General features: G+C 38.6%; 1 protein-coding gene across 3 annotated transcripts in view; it reads left to right on the plus strand.

Annotated features, from left to right (window-relative positions):
- KDM5A (lysine demethylase 5A) overlaps positions 1-19,096 on the plus strand; it is a 107,241-nt gene that overhangs the window by 79,356 nt on the left and 8,789 nt on the right. For all 3 annotated transcript variants that reach the window (XM_070409511.1, XM_070409509.1, XM_070409510.1), the window contains 3 exons: positions 6,461-6,620; positions 8,210-8,430; positions 13,756-14,166. In XM_070409511.1, the coding sequence (XP_070265612.1) occupies positions 6,461-6,620; positions 8,210-8,430; positions 13,756-14,166 (792 nt within the window). The remainder of the gene's footprint in view (positions 1-6,460; positions 6,621-8,209; positions 8,431-13,755; positions 14,167-19,096) is intronic.

Genomic DNA, 19,096 nt, shown 5'->3' on the forward strand with positions numbered 1-19,096 from the left:
ATGAAAAATGTGCAGAATTACAAATATGTGCAGAATTACACATTAGAAAGGAGAGTATAAAAGAGTAGTAATTATTACCTTCCAGGAAGTTCTTTTTTGTATCCCAGTACTTGCTTATTTTAGAGAAAGACAAGTTAAACACTTAGATTTTTTTATTTTTTTCTTCTCACCTTTGTTAATACTTGGGTGGCTTGAGCTTTAGTGGAAATAGAGTAGGTTTTGTCTTGACTTTAATCTGACCTAGTACCAGATAAAATGGAATGATAGATCTATATATAAAACCCATTTCTCACTGAGAGGCCATTCCATCCTGCATATTTGCCATTGGTGAGACTGAACTATAATTTTCCTCCTTAGGAAAAGTAATTTGTTTAAACTTGCTATTTATCAACCTATCTGTGTCCTTTTTTTAAAAAAAATCTTTATTGTGAGAGTATTATAGATGTCCCTCTTTTTCCCCCCATTGCCCACCTTCACCCAGTTCCCACCCCAGGCCTTTGCCACCCTACTGTCTGAACATAGGTAATGCATATATGCATATAAGATCTTCGTTTAATCTCTTCCCACCTCTCCACCCCCCTTCCATCTGAGAATTATCAGTCTGTTCCATTTCCATGCCTCTGATTCTATTTTATTCACCAGTTTATTCTGTTTATTAGATTTCTTATTTATTTTTAGATTCAATTGTTGATAGATAATGTATTTATTGCCATTTTATTGTTCATTTTGTTGTTACTCCTCACCTGAGGATATTTTTCCATTGATCTGTTAGAGAGAGTGGAACAGAGAGGGAAAGATAGAAACATTGATGTAAGAAAAACACATTGATTGGTTGCCTCCTGCAGGTACCCTGACCAGGGCCTGGGTCGGGGAGAAGCCTGCAACTGAGGTGTGTGCCCTTGACTGGAATCAAACCCAGGACCCTTTGGTCCAGAGGCTGACAGTCTGTCCACTGAGCCAAATCGGCTGGGGCTATTCATATTTTTTATCTTCTTCTTCCTCTTCTTAAAGAATACCTTTCAACATTTCATGTAATACTGGTTTGGTGGTAATGAACTGCTTTAGCTTTTTCTTGTTTGTGAAGCTCTTTATCTGACCCTCAATTCTAAATGAGAGCTTTGCTGGATAGAGTAATCTTGATTGTAGGTCCTTGCTCTTCATCACTTTGAATATTTCTTGCCACTCCCTTCTGGCCTGCAAAGCTTCTGTTGAGAAATCAGCTGACAGTCATAGGGGCGTACCCTTGTAGGTAACTAACTGCTTTTCTCTTGCTTTTAAGATTCTCTCTTTGTCTTTAACCTTTTGCATTTAATTGTGATGTGTCTTGGTGTGGGCCTCTTTGGTTCCTCTTGTTTTGGACTCTCTGTGCTTCCTGGACTTGTAAGTCTATTTCTTTCACCAGGTAAGGGAAGTTTTCTGTCATTATTTCTTCAAATAGTTTTCAATATCTTGCTCTTTCTCTTCTTCTGGCACCCCCATAATGTGAATGTTGGTAAACTTGAAGTTGTCCCAGAGGCTCCTTACACTATCTTCATATTTTTTAACTAGAGGCCCAGTGCACAAAAATTTGTGCACTCGGGGGTGGGGGTCCCTCAGCCCGGCCTGCGCCCATTTGCACTCCAGGACCCCTCGGGGGATGTCCACCTGTTGACTTAGGCCCACTCCCCGGGGGATCAGGCCTAAGCTTACAGTCAGACATCCTTCTGGCAGCCAGGGAGCCCTCAGGGGATGTCCAACTAAAGGCTTAAGCCCCCAAGGTATCGGGCCTAAACCATTAGTTGGACATTCTTAGTGCTGCCATGGAGGTGGGAGAGGCTTCTGCCACCACCTCTGCTCTGGCCAGCCATGAACCAGCTTCTGGCTGAATGGCACTCCCCATATGGAAGTGCACTGACCACCAGGGGACAGCTCCTGCATTGAGCGTCTGCCCGCTGGTGGCCAGTGTGCATCATAGCAACCGGCCATTCTGCCATTCAGTCAATTTGCATATTAGCCTTTTATTATTATTATATAGGATGTCCCTATTTCCCCCCTTTTGCCCCCTCTACCCAGCTCTTGCCCCCCACTTCTCTCTGGCCATCACCATACTGTTCTCTGTGTCCATGGGTTGTGCATATATTTTCTTTGGCTAATCCCTTCTTTAAATTCACTTCTTTAAATTTTTATTTTCAGATTAAGTGCTTATAACTGCACTATTATATATTTTCTATTATATCATTTAGAATTAAGATATCTTTTAATTGAACCCTTGTAAATTTTAGCACAATTTAATAAATTATGCTGGAAGCAATTAGGAGATTTTTCATGTAATGCAGATACATTTCAATTAATATTTTATTAATTTTTAATTTTTTAATATTTTGTGAAATAATCTCATACATGTAAAAAAAACTGTAAAGTACTACAGCATATTATATGTACCCTTCACCCAATTTCTTAGGTGGTAAGAATTCAAACATAACCATTGTACAACTATCAAAATTTGGAATATATTTTTCTTATAATCTCTTTAATGTTACTTAATCCATTTACTTTGTTTTTGTTAATCTTCACCCAAGGATATTTTTCCATTGAATTTTATAGAGAGTGAAGGGAAAGGGAGAGACACATTGATTGGTTGCCTCCTGCACATGCTCTGATAGGGACTGGGGATCAAGCCAGCAACTGAGGTACATGCCCTTGACTGGAATCTAACCTGGGACCCTTCAGTCCACAGGCTAATGCTCTATCCACTGAGCAAAACAGGTTTCAGCTTAATTCATTTACTTTTAATCTATATGTGTCTTTATATTTGAAGTGGGTTTTGTTTTTGATTCACCCTCATAATCTGTCTTTTAATTGGTGCATTTATGCTACTGACTTTCAGAGTGCTTACTGATAGAGTTATTGCCATATCAGGTGGCTTCTGGGGCTTCAGGGGCCTGCCTGCAGCCTGGGACCGGATCCGATCACGGGCGGCAGGCAGGCGGCTTCTGGGGTTGCCCACGGGGGCCTGGATGGCGGCTCACACTGGCGGCTTTTGCTGTCCCGACTTGCCTGCAGTATGCAAATTAGCCGCCATCTTTGTTGGCGGTTAATGTGCATATCTCGCTGATTAGCCAATGGGAGGCGTAGCGAAGGTACGGTCAATTACCATGATTGTCTATTTTTTAATTCTTTTTTCTTTTTGTTCTTCTGATTGGGTGTTCTTTGCTTCCTCATATTCGAAATTATTGATTTGATTCTCGGAATCCTCTACTGTTGAATCCCTGTAAATTATTCTTTATTTCAGTTAGTGTATGCTTAATTTCTGACTGGTCCTTTTCCATGTCTTTGGCATTATTACTAAGATCCTTGAAAGTCTCACTAAGTCTCTTGAAGGTCTCATGAAGTTCCTTGAGTAACCTTATTACCGTGGTTTGCTTTCTTTCATTTCTTTTATTTGTGACATGTTGCTTTGTCTCTGCATTTTGGCTGCTTCCCTGTGTTTGTTTCTATGTATTGGATAGAGCTGCTATGTCTCCTGGAGTTGGTAAAGTGGCCTTGTGTAGTAGGTATCCTATAGGGGCCCAGTTGCTCAGCCTCCCCAGTCACTTGAGCTGGGCACTCTAGATGCAGTCCTTTGTAGGCTCAGTGCACAGTCTTGTTGTAGTTGAGACTTGATTGCTGTTGGTGTCACTGGGAGGAATTGACCTCCAAGCCAATTGGCTGTGAGGACCAGCTGTGACTACAGTGGTAGAGCTGCTGTGCAGGAAACACCCCTATGGAGTAGGACTTGCTTCAGTGGGGCTTTGGTGCTCACTGAGTCTGCCTCTTGAGTGTGTCACTTAGGGATGTGAAGAGTTGTAATCTGATATGGTCTGAAGCTGTCGACCAGATGCACTGGCTCTAGGTTCTCCAGGGAGGTGCAAAATCAGCGACTGCCTGGAGCCACCTGGTAGGAGGTACAGAGAGATCTGCAGATTCCTCCTATTTGTATCGGATTTGGATATACCCAGGTGAGGCTCAGCTGTGAAGTAAGGCAGGCTGGTGCTGGATCTTGGACCTTTTATTGATAAACTAGAGGCCTGTTGCACGAAATCTGTGCATGGGGTTGGGAGAAGTCCCCTCAGCCCAGCCTGCACCCTCTCCAATCCGGGAACCCTCGGGGGATATCCCTCTCACAATCCGGGACCAGTGGCTCCTAATCGCTCACCTGCCTGCCTGCCTGATCGCCCATAACCACTCTGCCTGTCGGCCTGATCACCCCTAACTGCCCTCTCCTGCCAGCCTGGTTGCCCCTAACTGTTGCCCTCCCCTGCCGGCCTGGTCGCCCCTAACTGCCCTCCCCTGCCAGCCTCATCGCCCCTAACTGCCTCAGCCCCCGCCACTGAGGCTTTGTCTGGAAGGGTGTCTGGTCTAATTAGCATATTACCTTTTATTAGTATAGATTTAGGCATGCTGACACCAGCTGCAGCTTTTTTTGAGAGATTTTAGCAAAGTCTGAGGCCTGAGCTAGGATAAGCCATTCCTGTAAAAAAGCTGCTGCAAACAGCGTGGGTGGGGCTGCAAATTGGATTGGGCAGGTTCTCAGAGAATCACCAGGGTAGAGCAAACAGTGTACTCCAGGTTGATGGGGACTCATATATGATTGCCAGTCAGCCCTGGAACAGGGGAGTTCATGGCCTAGGAACAATGACTTTGGTGAGCATCTCCGTCTGGTAGCAAGCTGCTCCCAAATTCCTGCCCTGATGCCAGATAATTCAGTTCTTCCCCTTATGTGTCTGGGTCCCGTAACTTCTCTTGGCACTGGAGCTCAGAGGAATCGCGTCTGAGTAAGTTTGTGCCTGGCCCTTTAAGAGGAACACCTGAGTCTCTGGCAGCCTTTGTGTCCCTTGGCCACAATCCCTGCTGGGTTTTACAGCCTGAATTTACAGGGACTTCTCTTCCCAGCTCTGGAACCCTGGGTTTGTGTGTGTGTGTGTGTGTGGGGGGGGGGGTGTGGTGTCTGGTGTGGGGCTGGGACCCTTTGCTCCTCACGGGGCCTCTGCAGGGACGATCTCCCTCTGGATTATAAAAACAGCCTACATGGGTGCTGGACCAGCCCAATCCATGCCTTCACCCCTCCTAACCAGTTTCAACGTGCTTTCTTTTTTACTTCTCTAGTTGTAGGACTTCCATTCAGCTAGCTTTCATGCGGTTCTTAATGATGGTTGTTCTGTATGTTAGTTGTAATTTTGACATAGTTGTGGGATGCAATGAGTACCGGCATTTACCTATGCTGCCATCTTGGTTCCTCCTATCTGTGTCTACATAATTAAAATGTGTCTCTTGAGATAGCATGTAAATAGGGTCCTTTCTTGTTTGTATTCTGCATATATATGTAACTTAAAATATATGGTTGAGTCTTGTTTTTTGTGGGTTTTTTTTTTTTTTTAAGTAACATGATCTGTCTTCTCATTGGGGGTGTTTAGTCTATTTACATTTAATATAATTGTTGACATGGTTGGGTTTAAGTTGGCCATCTTGCTATTTATTTTTATTGATTTCAGAGAGGAAGGAAGTGGGAGAGAAAAAACATCAATGATGAGAGAGAATCATTGATTGGCTGCCTCCTGCATGCCCCACACTGGGAATCGAGCTTGCAACCTGGGCATGTGCCCTGAATGGGAATTGAACTGTGACCTCCTGGTTCATAGGGCGACCCTCAACCACTGAGCCATGCTGGCTGGGTTCTTGCTATTTATTTTTTATTAAGCCACGCCCCCCCTTTTTTTGTTCCTTTATTTTACTTTTTATTGGTTTCTTATATTTTTGTATTTATTTAATTTTTTTTCAGTGTTTCCTCTAGGGCTAACAATTTATCTTTAACTTATCAAAGTCAATATTGTACCTCTTCACATTTCATACTTCACTTGGGGAAGTAATTTTTTAAATTTGTTCTTCTTACTTATGATTTTCCTTCATTACCTCCTGTTCACCATTCTTTCCACTTTGAAAGCCTAACAAAGTTTCTTGCTTGAGTTACAATGAAATGAGTAGAATTAAGGTCAGAAAAGACAATTCCATTCTAAAAAGCAACAGATGGTGCAGGCTATAGTACAGATATGTTACTTTTTAGAATTTGTTTGAATAGGGAAGAAGATAATGAACTGCTATCCCTAAATTTTCAGTGAGTGGTATTGTCTTCCAGAATCCTGTTATAAAACCTTTTAAGTACCCTGTTTAATTAAGGATAATCTCATGCACCCTACAAGGAGAATCAGGTGTTATATTAGTCATTAAGCTTTTATCTTTCTCCTAACTCACTCTTTTATAATTTTTGTGCTGCTGGGGGTAGGACTCTACACCAGGGCTTTGTAAACATTTTCTGTGAAGTAATAAATATATTAACATATTAATGCTTATTAATATATAATATTATTATGTATATTAATTATTTTAGGCTTTGAGAGGCACAAGTGGTTCTAATTTTTAATACCCCTCTTTGTTTCTTCTTCAGGACACAGCCAGTGTGAAGTCCTCCAGTAGTCTGGAACCCAATCTTTTTTGTGATGAAGAGATTCCCATCAAGTCTGAGGAGGTGGTCACTCACATGTGGACAGCTCCTTCATTCTGTGCAGAACATGCTTATTCTTCTGCTTCTAAGAGTTGTTCTCAAGGTATTACCCTTTAAAACATTGTGGAGAAGATTAGCCTGAAACCAGTGAGAAAAAAACCATTGTATTAATCAAGACTGTGCATCCCTCTTAAATACATAATCTTTGCCATGAAATTTTATTAGAACCTGAAAATGTCCCTATTTGCACTTTCTGTCATTAGGTTGATAATCTGAAAACTTACATAGAATTATTGAATTCTAATTAGAAGAACTTTAGAGGCCATCTAGTCCCATCTCTCATTTTTATAAAATCTCTGATAAGGAATCATTTAGTCTTTTTTTGTTTTTGTTCATTATGAGTTCTTAAGGAACTTGCTGCTTTTTAAGAATATTCATTCTAGTTTTGGAAAGCTTTAATTGCTAGAAAGTTTTTCCTTTACTTTGTATATAATTTCTCTGTTATGTTCACTTTTTCCCCAGTGAAAATAAGTCACATTGCTTTAGGATACATCTCTGGAAAATGGAGGGTGTTCATCTCTTCATAGTAAAATTCAGAATTTTATGGGACAGCATATTACAATTTACCTTTGAACAGTGCAGGGGTTAGGGGCACTGATTCACCGTGCAGTCAAAAATTAGCACATAACTTAAGCCAGCCCTGTGCATACACAGATTCCCAATCTCAGATAAAAAATACAGTTGACCTGCTCTGGGTGGGGTGTCTCAGTGGTAGAGCCTTGGCCCATGCATCTAAGGATCATGGGTTCGATTTCTGGTCAAGGGCATGTGCCTAAGTTGCAGGTTCAATCCCTGGCCCTGGTCAGGGCACATGTGGGAGGCAACCAATTGATATGTCTGTCTCACATCGATGTTTTTCTCTCCCTTTCCCCTCCTCCCTCCCCCCTCCCTCCCTCTCCTCTCTGCCTCCCTTCTTCCCTCCCTTCCATTCTCTCTAAAAATCAATAATAAAATATCCTTGGCCAAAGATTAACAAAAACAAAAAAATAGTTGACCCTTGAATTTGAACTGCACAGGTCCACTTATACACCAATTTTTAAAATCTGCTTTAAAATGGACACAGTTATTCATATATAAGTGGGCCATGCTCTTTGTAGTTCAGACCTGCCTGTCCAAGGGTCAGCTGTGTTTGTTGTCTGTTCATTAGAAAAATAATCACTTACTTATGTAGGGCAGGTATATGCTTAATCTGTTGGTATCCTCTAAAAGGTAGAGAGCATGGGTTAAGAGACTCTTTTCTACTAGGGGCCCACTACACAAAATTCATGCAAGGGGCTCGGCCCTCACAGCCCTGGCTTTGTCCGGAAGGTTGTCTGGAAGGTCCTTTGGCCGTCCGGTCTAATTAGCATATTGTGCTTTTATTATTACAGATTCCCCTTCTTCAGTCACAGGATAAACAATAAGGAACCAGTTTTGTATTCTAAACCAGTATTTTAGAGTGCGTATTAGAATTCTAGATCTTTTTGTTCCATATTTGTTTTTAATTTCATTTTCACTTTAATACTGATGCAATCAATTAGAATGTCTAAATTATTGGGGGTGAAAGAACCATTCCCCTAATTATTTACTTTGGAAACATTACATTTTTTCATAGTTTTTCATTTTTATTTTGTCTTACAAATTTTTGGAAAGGTTCTAGCACCCCAAGGAAACAGCCACGGAAGAGCCCTTTGGTGCCCCGAAGTTTAGAACCTCCAGTGTTGGAGTTGTCACCTGGAGCTAAAGCCCAGCTGGAAGAACTTATGATGATTGGAGATCTCCTGGAAGTATCTCTAGATGAAACTCAACACATATGGCGGATTTTGCAGGCCACACACCCACCCTCTGAAGACAGATTCCTGCATATCATGGAGGTATGGATTTAAAGCTTACTAGAACAGTGATTGTAAAACTATTTAGAATGCCCAACTTCCTTGGAAGAACCATAAATGCTGGCAAGGCAAGATGGCTGAGTGTATTATTCTGGCTCTCCCACTTTCTGATTAAATCAAAGTAGTTCTGTTTTATGGTTTTCTTTATTGAGATTTTATGTGATACGTAATTTTGGGGAAAATAGACCATTTCTGCTAAAAAGAAAGCGGGTTACTGAAAATCACCAGCTTAGAACAGTTTTCTTAGACCAGACTCCTGTTAATCAAAGGCCCAAAAGTTAGGCAGGGGAAAATATTGTGGTTAAAAAAAGAAACATACCATGTCTTGGCTCATGCTACCAACTTTTTAAAAATCTCTCACGGAGCTTCTGATCTTGGCATGCCTCATACCTCTTGGTAAGTGGCCCCAGGCTTGGCATTAGTGGCAACCAGCCTTAGTTTGAGGCTGCCAGCCTTAGCTTGGCCTGTTCTAGGCACCTCAAGCCCAGCACACGTAGCAGCCATCAGCAGATTGCTTTGTAGCTCATGACAGGTCATCCTGGGCAGGACACAGATGGCAGTTGACCTTGGCTTGCACCTCCCGGTAGGCCCCAAAGCCAGCGCACCCAGTGGACAGCTTCACACCACGCTGAAGCACCATCCAACCACCTCCATGAGCAGCACACCCAAGGGGTGGACTCAGCAGGCATTAGAGCCCTCCTTAAGTGAGTCCAACTCCATGGGGTCGACCACTGCACAGCATGTCCTCCATGGTGGTTGTGGAAAGTCCTTGCAGCCAATTGACCTGGGGGGAAAATCCCTTCCATTGACATGCCAACAGCAATCAGGAATCAACTACAGTAGAAGGGTGCACACAGTCCACATGGGGAGCACATCTGGAGTGCATAGTTTGGGTGACTGGGGAGTCTGTGCCACTGGGTCCTACAGGGCACCTACTATATAAGGCCACTCTACCAAGACCTGAGATGTAGCTCTGACTAAAACATAGAAACAAACTCAGGGAGGCTGCCAAAATGAGAAAAAGAAACATGTTTCAAATAAAATAACAGAACAGGACTCCAGAAAAAGAACTAAACAAAATGAGATAAGCAATCTACCAGTTCAAAACACTGGTTATAAGGATACTCAAGGATCTTGGTGAGAACTTCAACAATAGAACCAGTTAGAAATGAAGTCTACAATAACAAATTAAGAATATATTACAAGGAATCAGCAGTAGAGTAGATGAAGCATAGGATCAAATCAGTGATTTGGAAGATAAGAAAGCAGAAAATTACCCAATCAGAACAGCAAAAAGAAAAGAAAAAAAAGAATAGGTTAAGAAGCTTCTGGGACAACTTCAAGTGATGATGGAAAACTTCTTTAACTTGGTGAATGAAATAGACACACACATCCAGGAAGCGCAGAGCATCCCAAACAAGATGAACCCCAAAAAACCCATACCAAGACACATCATAATTGAAATGCCAAAGATGAAAGACAAAGAGAAAATCTTAAAAGCAGCAAGAGAAAAGCAGTTAGTTACCTATAAGGGAGCTCCCATAAGATTGTCAGCTGATTTCCCAACAGAAACTTTGCAGGCCAGAAGAAATTGGCTTCTTATATTCCAAGTAATGGAAAGCAAGGATCTGTAACCAAGATTACTCAACAAGGCTCTCATTTAGAATTGAAAGACATACAAAGAGATTCTCAGACAAAAACAGCTAAAGGAATTTATCACCACCAAATCATTATTACAAGCAATGTTAAAGGGTCTTCTTGAAGAAGGAAGAGGAGGGTCAAAAAATATGAACAATAAAATGGCAATAAGTACATCTATCACACTTGCTGGTTTGGCTCAGTGGATAGAGCGTTGGCCTGCGGACTGAAGGGTCCCGGGGTCGATTTCAGTCAGGGGCACATGCTCAGGTTGCGGGCTCAATCCCCAGTAGGGCGTGTACAGCAGGCAGCCAGTCAATAATTCTCTTTCATCATTGATGTTTCTGTCTCTCTCTCCCTCTCCCTTCCTCTCTGAAATCAATAAAAATATATTAAAAAACAACAACAAAAAACCACTTATCAACCATTACTTTAAATGGAAATGGGTTAAATGCTCCAATCAAAAGATAAATGGTGGCTGAATGGATCACAAAAGAAAACCCTTACATATGCTGTCTATAAGAGACTCAGTTCAAATCAAAAGACACATACACACGTAGACTGAAAGTAAAGGGATGGAAAAGGATATTTCATGACAATGGAAATGAAAAGGAAAATAAAAACTGGTGTATTAATACTTTTATCAGACAAAATAGACTAAAATAAAGATTATATAGAGACAAAGTAGGACCCAGCTATTTCACTTCTGGGTATTTATCTGAAGAAACTCAAAACACTAAATTGAAAAGACATGCATCCATATCTTAATTGCAGCATTTTCACTAGCCAAGATAATAGAAGCAACTTAAGTGTCCATCAATAGATGAATGAATAAAGATGTGGTGCATATATAGAGTGGAAAATGACTCAGCCATTAAAAAAAGATAAAGAGTGAAATCTTGCCATCTGCAACAACATGGATGGACCTAGAAGGTGCTGTGCTGTGTGAAATAAGTCAAACAGAGAAAGACAAATCCATATGATTTCACTTATATGTGGAATCTAAAAAACAAAATAAATGAACATGCAAAACAGAAACAGAACCATAGATACAGAGAATGTTTTGGTGGTTGTTAGATGGGAGGGGTTTGGGGGTGAAAAAGGTGAAGTGATTAAGAAGTATGAATTGGTAGTTATAGAAAGTCCATGGGGATATAAAGTACAACATAGAGCATATAGTAAAAAATATAATTACTTTGTATGGTGTCAGATAGATGATCACTTTGGAGTGAGCACTTCCTAAGTTATATAAATGTCATGCCGAAACCGGTTTGGCTCAGTGGATAGAGCATCGGCCTGCGGACTGAAGGGTCCCAGGTTCGATTCCGGTCAAGGGCATGTACCTGGGTTGCGGGCACATCCCCAGTGGGAGATGTGCAGGAGGCAGCTGATCGATGTTTCTCTCTCATCGATGTTTCTAACTCTGTATCTCTCTCCCTTCCTCTCTGTAAAAAATCAATAAAATATATTTTTAAAAAAATGTCCAATTGCTGGGTTTTACACTTGAAACTAATGTACATTAACTGTAATTGAAACATAAAAATTAGTTAAGAATTAAAAAATTATTTTTTTAAATGAAGGTTTCTAATGAAATGGTTATATAGAAGTGGAGATGGAGAGTCCACATTCGTCTGTTATACTTGCGTAACAGTTTATAATATATTCAGTGTTTATAGATCCATGATCTCATTTGATCCTCACCATAATCCTGAAAGGGAGGGTGAAAAGGATAGACAGAGCAAGTATTTAGCCCTTCTGTATGTGAAGAAATTTAGGATCCAAGAGGTGGAAACTTGCCTAAGGTCACACATGTAGTAAAAACAGAGGGACCTGGTTTCTAACTCTGGCATTTGATTTCTAATATTCTTTTCATTATTTGTTTCCATGTAATGGAATGGTACAGTGTCACCAATAGTTGATACAGATTCACTTAGCATATTATAATTTGCTAATAATTACAATTTAGTTTGATTTTGTTTGGAAGTCAGATCCCAGGTGTAGCCTAATGTAATGTTTTCCAGTCTATAGAGCACTTTCTTCACATTCATTGTCTCATCTGATCCTTTTATTTTATATGTAAGGAAATATAAAGTATTCAGAGGTTAAAAATTTTGTCAAAATGTGATAGACCTAGACATCTATAATACAGTGGGTTGTTGTTGTTTTTTGGATTCTGAAGATTTTTGGGTTCTTATCAAAGATTTTCCAGTCTTGAATTTGTGGGAAAATTCTATATTCTTTATCCTTTACTACTCCCCTATCACCCAACCCTTCCCTTTGGTAACCACCATGCTGTTGTCTGTCTATGAGTTTATAGCCCACATATGAAAGAAATCATATGCTTCTTAGCTCAAATGTTATTTCCTAAGTAATTATCAATATTTTCAATTTTTTTCAACCTCCCTCCTTGTTCTTCCTGTTACTAGATATACCTTTACTATTAAAATTTTAACATTTATTGCATTGGCACATAATAGCAACAATATTCGGAAGTTGAAAAGAAAAATTATATATTTTTTGCTTTGTCACATCAACTATTTTCTAGCTCTTGCTAAAGTCACTACATACCTTTTGTATTGAGATCATGATACAATTTTGTATGTTTTGATAACATTTCTAATAACTTCTTAACCATCTAGAATTTATTGAATTAATGAAGAACTATTGTAGTAGTAAATGAAAACCAAAAAAGTTATTATGTAATTTAATGTACATTCAGTACATTTAGCTTTCTGTGTATGATTTCATCTCAAATGGATGCTACAGGTTATGTTAATATACTAGAGGCCCAGTGCATGAAATTTGAACATGGGTAGGGTTCCTAGGCCTGGCCTGTGATCAGGGCTTGGCTGGCCTGGGGCCTGCGGGCTGGGGGCAGCTCCTGCGTTGAGCATCTGCCCCCTAGGTGGTCAGTGCGCGTCATAGCGACGGGTTGTTTCACCGGTTGTTCCACTGTTTGGTTGATTTGCATATTAGGCTTTTATTATATAGAATGCTAACAATGAGTTTTTTTTCTCTTAGCAAGCTAAAAATAAGTGAGATATTTTATTTAGGGCTTGCCATTATTTTTTACTATTGATTATCTTCATTGAATATTACATTTGCCTTCTTAAAGTGATTTTTAAATATCTAGGACAGCGTTTCTCAACCTGTGGGTCGCGACCCTTTTGGGGGTCGAACGACCCTTTCATAGGGGTTGCCTAAGACCATCGGAAAACATATATAATTACATGTTGTTTTTGTGATTAATCACTATGCTTTAATTATGTTCAATTTGTAACAATGAAATTGGGTGTCACCACAACATGAGGAACTGTATTAAAGGGTCACGGCATTAGGAAGGTTGAGAACCACTGATCTAGGATATTCATTGTAGTACAGTGTACACTACACAAAATTTACCATTTTAACTTTTTAAGTATACAATTCAGTTGTATTAATTACCTTCACAATGTTGTGCAATGATCACCATTATTTCCAGAACTTTTAAAATTAGCCCAAACAGAAACTCTGTACCCATTAAACAATAAATCCCATTTCTGTCTCCCCCAGTAACCTCTACTATACATTTCTCTATGTATTTGACACTTCAAGATACCTCACATAAGAGAACAAAACTGTTTTTAAATATCTTGCTTAAAAATTGTTTCTAATTTTATATTTTTGAAGGATGACAGCATGGAGGAGAAACCATTAAAAATAAAAGGAAAGGACTCTTCAGAGAAGAAAAGGAAACGGAAGCTAGAAAAGGTAGAACAACTTTTTGGAGAAGGAAAACAGAAGTCCAAAGAGTTAAAGAAAATGGATAAACCTAAAAAGAAGAAATTAAAATTAAGTGCAGAAAAAGCAAAGGAGCTGAACAAACTGGCCAAGAAACTAGCAAAAGAAGAAGAGAGAAAGAAAAAGAAGGAGAAGGCTGCTGCAGCCAAAGTTGAACTTGTAAAAGAGAATACTGAGAAGAAGAGAGAAAGAAAAGTGCTGGACATCCCCTCAAAGTATGACTGGTCAGGAGCAGAGGAATCTGATGATGAGAATGCCGTGTGTGCAGCACAAAACTGTCAAAGGCCTTGCAAGGATAAGGTGAGTTCTAATGGGGTGTAGTCAAGTGTGAGAGAGGACAAGGAACAACAGGCGTGGAGACATGTTTGATATAATGTTAGTCTGTTTTTGATCCCAGGGTTTGGGCTTCCAACAAAATATGTTTTCTACAGTTTCTATAAAGTGTTTTGAATTATGAGGCTCTTAGATCAATGTGATTAGTAGAAGAAATGTTGTGTTTTAAAAATCATATATTTAGTGAACGTAATGCGACAAGAGCAGAGAGGAGCTATGTGATTACCCGGAGCAGCAGTACTTTTCATATGCAATTGGCATAAAAAGTTTCAAAATAGTCTTACGCCTTTCCTATAGGGTGACTCGGAGAACTAAATATCTTGTTAGTTAGCCACAGTGGCCTGAAAAAATCCTGGGCCAATATTCTAAGAGTTCTGGCAAATTGCATTAGGATTTGTTCTAACGACATAAAGCTTAGGGGTAAAGTCTTCCCTTTTTGGTCTGTGTCTTATCTACACTCAGGCCTATTGTACTCTCCTCAGTGGAATATGATTTTATGAAATCCCTTGTAAAAAAATAAATAAGACCTTTAAAGATAATGCTTAAAAATTTTAGTCCTAAGTTTTAAGTATAATAATTATGTATATTGGCCATTCTTTAAGTAATATTTATGTTCTGAGAAAGTTCAATGGACTTTATGAAAAATCTCAGTTCATAAAAAGACTAGAGGCATCTGTTATGGTTCCCATCAAGATAATTAGTAAATTCATAGTTCTAATTTTATGTTCATTATACCACTTGGTATTTAGAATTTTAATAGCTCTTCAATTTGAATATATGAACAGAGTAAATACAACTGCATCAGTGTTAGAGCTTGAAGAGGTCACTGTACCCAAGTGTTCTTCATTTTATAAACAATGAAACCAGAACTCAGTGAAGATAAATGATGTGACCAATGTCCCAGAGCTAATTAGTGGCAAAATTAAAAGTAGAACCTTAGTTACCTGCCCCCACACAGCAAGTTCTCTCCACTAATATCCTTACCCCACCATTAATTGAGATGTAAATACAAAAACACATTCCAAAACTTAACATTTATATTTATATAGTTATTAAAGTTTTATATAGTAAAATACATAGCCCATAGTCTTACTTCCCAAGGATAGTAGCTATAAAAATTTTTGTATGTTTCCTTCTAATCCTTTTTTATAGTTTATTTTATATCATGTTACACTGTATTCACTTTTGTATCTTTATTAATTTCATAAGCATTTTTATATACTATAAACATTTTAATAGGTACATTATATATGTGTGTACTGTTTTTATCTTTTATTTTGAACTTATTCTCATCTGAGTTTGTTTATTAAAGAGGCTGCTGAAAGGCTGTTTCTCTTTGGGTATTAGTAGCTCAGTGTTGGCAAAAACTTTTTTTCTTTCTCTTTAATTGTATGGCAGTCACCAAAATATGGTATTCCTTTTTCAAGCTTTCCTGTTATCCTTACAGTGTTTAAATCTATCATGAATCTTTTACCTTCTCTTTTTTTCTCCTTTTCATTTAATAATCTCTTCCCTCTTTGCTCAGCATTTTAAATATGGCTTAGTTCATTTATTGTTATCTCTGTTATCTTCCTGTAGCATATAAACACTACACACAGTTTTTTTGCATCTGTTATAAAAAATTTTTTAATACTTTTTTAAAAATAGATTTTTAGGGAGAGAGGAAAGGAGAGGGAGAGAAACATCCATCGGCTTCCGGGGATCTAGCCCGCAACCTGGGTATGTGCCCTGACCAAGAATTGAACTGGCAACCTTTTGGTGCACAGGATGACGCCCAACCAACTGAGCCACACCAGCCAGAGCATAAAAATTTTTAATTAACTTGCTTATTCTGAGGGTTATAAGATTACAGGTGAGATAATCCCTATGAAAGCACTTGTTAACCAAAAATGCAATGTAAATGTTAAGATGTGATGATTATTGCCCTGGCTGCTTGATTCAGTTGGTTGGAACATCATCCTGTACACCAAAAAGTGGTGGGTTTGATTCCTAGTCAGGGGACATACTCAGGTTGTGGGGTTCAATCCCCAGTCAGGGTACATGCAGGAGGCAACCAATTGATGTTTCTCACATTGATGTTTCTCTCCCCCTTTCCTCTCTCTCTCTAAAATCAATTAAAAACACACACCCACACAAACATATCCTCAGGTTTGGATTTAAAAAATCCAAAGTGATCATTATTATTAAATGAGCCCTAAGATTTGCTCCTAACATTATAAGAAAGTTATGTACATTGTGATGGAGTAAAAGGAGATTTAACATTCAGAGAAAATGTTTATTTTTTATTGATTTCAGAGAGGAAGGGAGAGGGAAAGGAGTGATAGAAGCATCAATAATGGGAGAGAGTCATTGATCAGCTGCCTCCTGAATGCTCCACACAGGGGATCGAACCCACAATCTGGGCATATGCCCTGACCAGGAATCGAATCGTGACCTCCTGGTCCATAGGTCAATGCTCAACCACTGAGCTACGCCGCTGGGCGAAAATGTCTATTTTAAATTGTTAATACATATGCAAAGGTGAGCAGTGTGAGCCTTAACATAAAAGGAACAGTAAATATTGTATTTCTGTAATGTGTTTAATTTTAAACATTATTTCAGATTTTAAACATTTTGCCTATCCTAGCTGTTGTGCAGTTTTTGTGATTCTTCAAGTTTGTTCCTGATACCAGTTTGTTTGTTTTTTTAATTAATCTTCACCCGAGGATATTTTTTCCATTGATCTTGAGAGAGAGAGTGGAGGGGAGAGAGGAGAGGGAGAGAGAGAGAAAAAAAAAACAATAGATGATGTGAGAGAGACATCGAATGGTTGCCTCCCGCATGCACCCTGACTGGAGCAGGGATTTAACCCGCATCCAAAGTAGATGTCCTTGATGAGGAATCAAACTCGGAACCCTTTGGTCTGTGGGCCAATGATCTAAGAACTGGGCAAAACTGACCAGGGCTTAATACCAGTTTTAATACATAAAAGGTATATTTCTTTACAAGCTGTGTAAAGATTTTACAACTTACTCAATTTGAAGTATAGTGTTTCTCTAAGACCAAATTAATGTATAGCACACATCTTCAGAACAAAAGGATAACAAGAAAAGAATGATTTTTAGGGAAGTCTGTCTGCTTTAAAATATGCAGTAAAAAAATAACAGGGTTTGTTTATATTTAGGTAAGTGTATATTTACAATTTTTCTAACCAGTATTACTACTTTTTCCCCCAAATGTGCAGATTGAGAAAACATTGAAAGGTTACCTAAATGTTACTTAGCCTCAATTTTAAGATGTTTTAGAAAGAGAAAGGGAAAATATCAGAATAGATTATTAAAAAACCTTTGTCCCATCATATTCTAACTTGCAACTTTCCTAGTTTAGCACTGAAATTATGTCTTGGGAAACTCATCAATCTTTGGCAGACTGAGAGGATCCAGTCATTTAATGCTCCGAGAACCAAAAAAATTATATACAAGGGTTCTGAACATATGTTATGTTGTACTTAATTAAGAGGATTTAAAAAAAGTTTCAACTCTGATTTTTGCAAGGAACTTTGGTACAAAACAGATTGAATGCCAAAATGGCAAAATATCATTAAGAATATCACTAAATCACCAGGCACACACACACCCTTCTCATTGGAGTAATAATGCTATAAAAAATGAACAAAATATAATATGCCCAAATATTTTTTCTTAAATGTAAATATGTAACCATATAGCAAAACATGAAGTGTCAAACTTACATTATTTTGTCTGTTTAATATATTTCTCTTTAAACACACATTTCCAAAAATTCAAATCCAATAACCTATTTGTTCTGTAATGTTAATCTCCTATTACTTAATATTTAAACAGCTCATAGCTATGAAGTTTTTAAATAATTATTTTTGTAATTTGATAAATGCATTCACCAGAAGTAATGAAAGGGGAAATGACTATGAGAACTTAATATACAGTTAGCCAAATTTTGTGTTCTTGACTTTTTAGGCTACTACATAGTCTACCCCTCATGTGTCAAAGTCATTTGTAGATTCTGTTGACATTCCAAACTTGAGTTTGCTTTATGATCCGGTGGGCCTTTTCATACAAATGGAGTTTGATTGTTAGTAGATGAATGTGATAAAAAGATATTAGTAAAAAAAGGACTGTTTTTTCCCCTGCTAGATTACCAGGGTAAATTGCTAATATAACGTGTAGCCTGGGAGAGCATCTGTTTACCAATGAATATCTTAAGAAAACTTATATACTCTTGGAATTCAGGGGCGGAAGAGGTAGGCCTAGGAATGGACTTCTAGCCAAAATTACAAAAGGGAAAATGTTGTCTTATTTGGGAGAGATGATAGATTTAATTTTGGGAAACTGGAAGCCAGTGAGTATAGTGCAGAACTAGGTTTTAAAAGACATGAGACCACTTTTCTTAGCAGCAAATATGGGTAAATTGGCAATTTCTTATCCTGTGGATTATCATGAATGGGACTGGACTGGATTAAGAGGTTTGGAGGTAGAAGTAGAGTTATCTATTTGCTCAGAGTGGCATAATATCTCAAATCTGGGCAGCCCAAAGAAACACAATTTATCTTCCCAATTACCTTTACCAGCTCCAAATAGCCAGAACACTTACCCTGAGTTCACCAACTACTAAATTAGTACTTTATAAACCTTCATTTGCTTACAGGACCTTTATTTTGTTGCACAGAAGTCATCATCTCCTTTTTCTATCTCTGATATATTTTGCCACAATAGGAACATTTTGATCAATTATTTTCTTTATTTCCAGCTTCTGAAGCTAATATATACAAACAGTTACAGAAAAAAACCCACAATTTATTTTAGGAAGGAATTGTTAAGTTGCTCTAATTTACAGAAAGCAGTGTCACAAAGTGCCAGTGATGATCAAATTTAGACTATGT

Source organism: Myotis yumanensis, unplaced genomic scaffold, assembly GCF_028538775.1.
Source record: "Myotis yumanensis isolate MYYU_CA2020_CCGP unplaced genomic scaffold, mMyoYum1.0.hap1 SCAF_3, whole genome shotgun sequence".
NCBI classification, from domain to species: Eukaryota; Metazoa; Chordata; class Mammalia; order Chiroptera; family Vespertilionidae; genus Myotis; species Myotis yumanensis.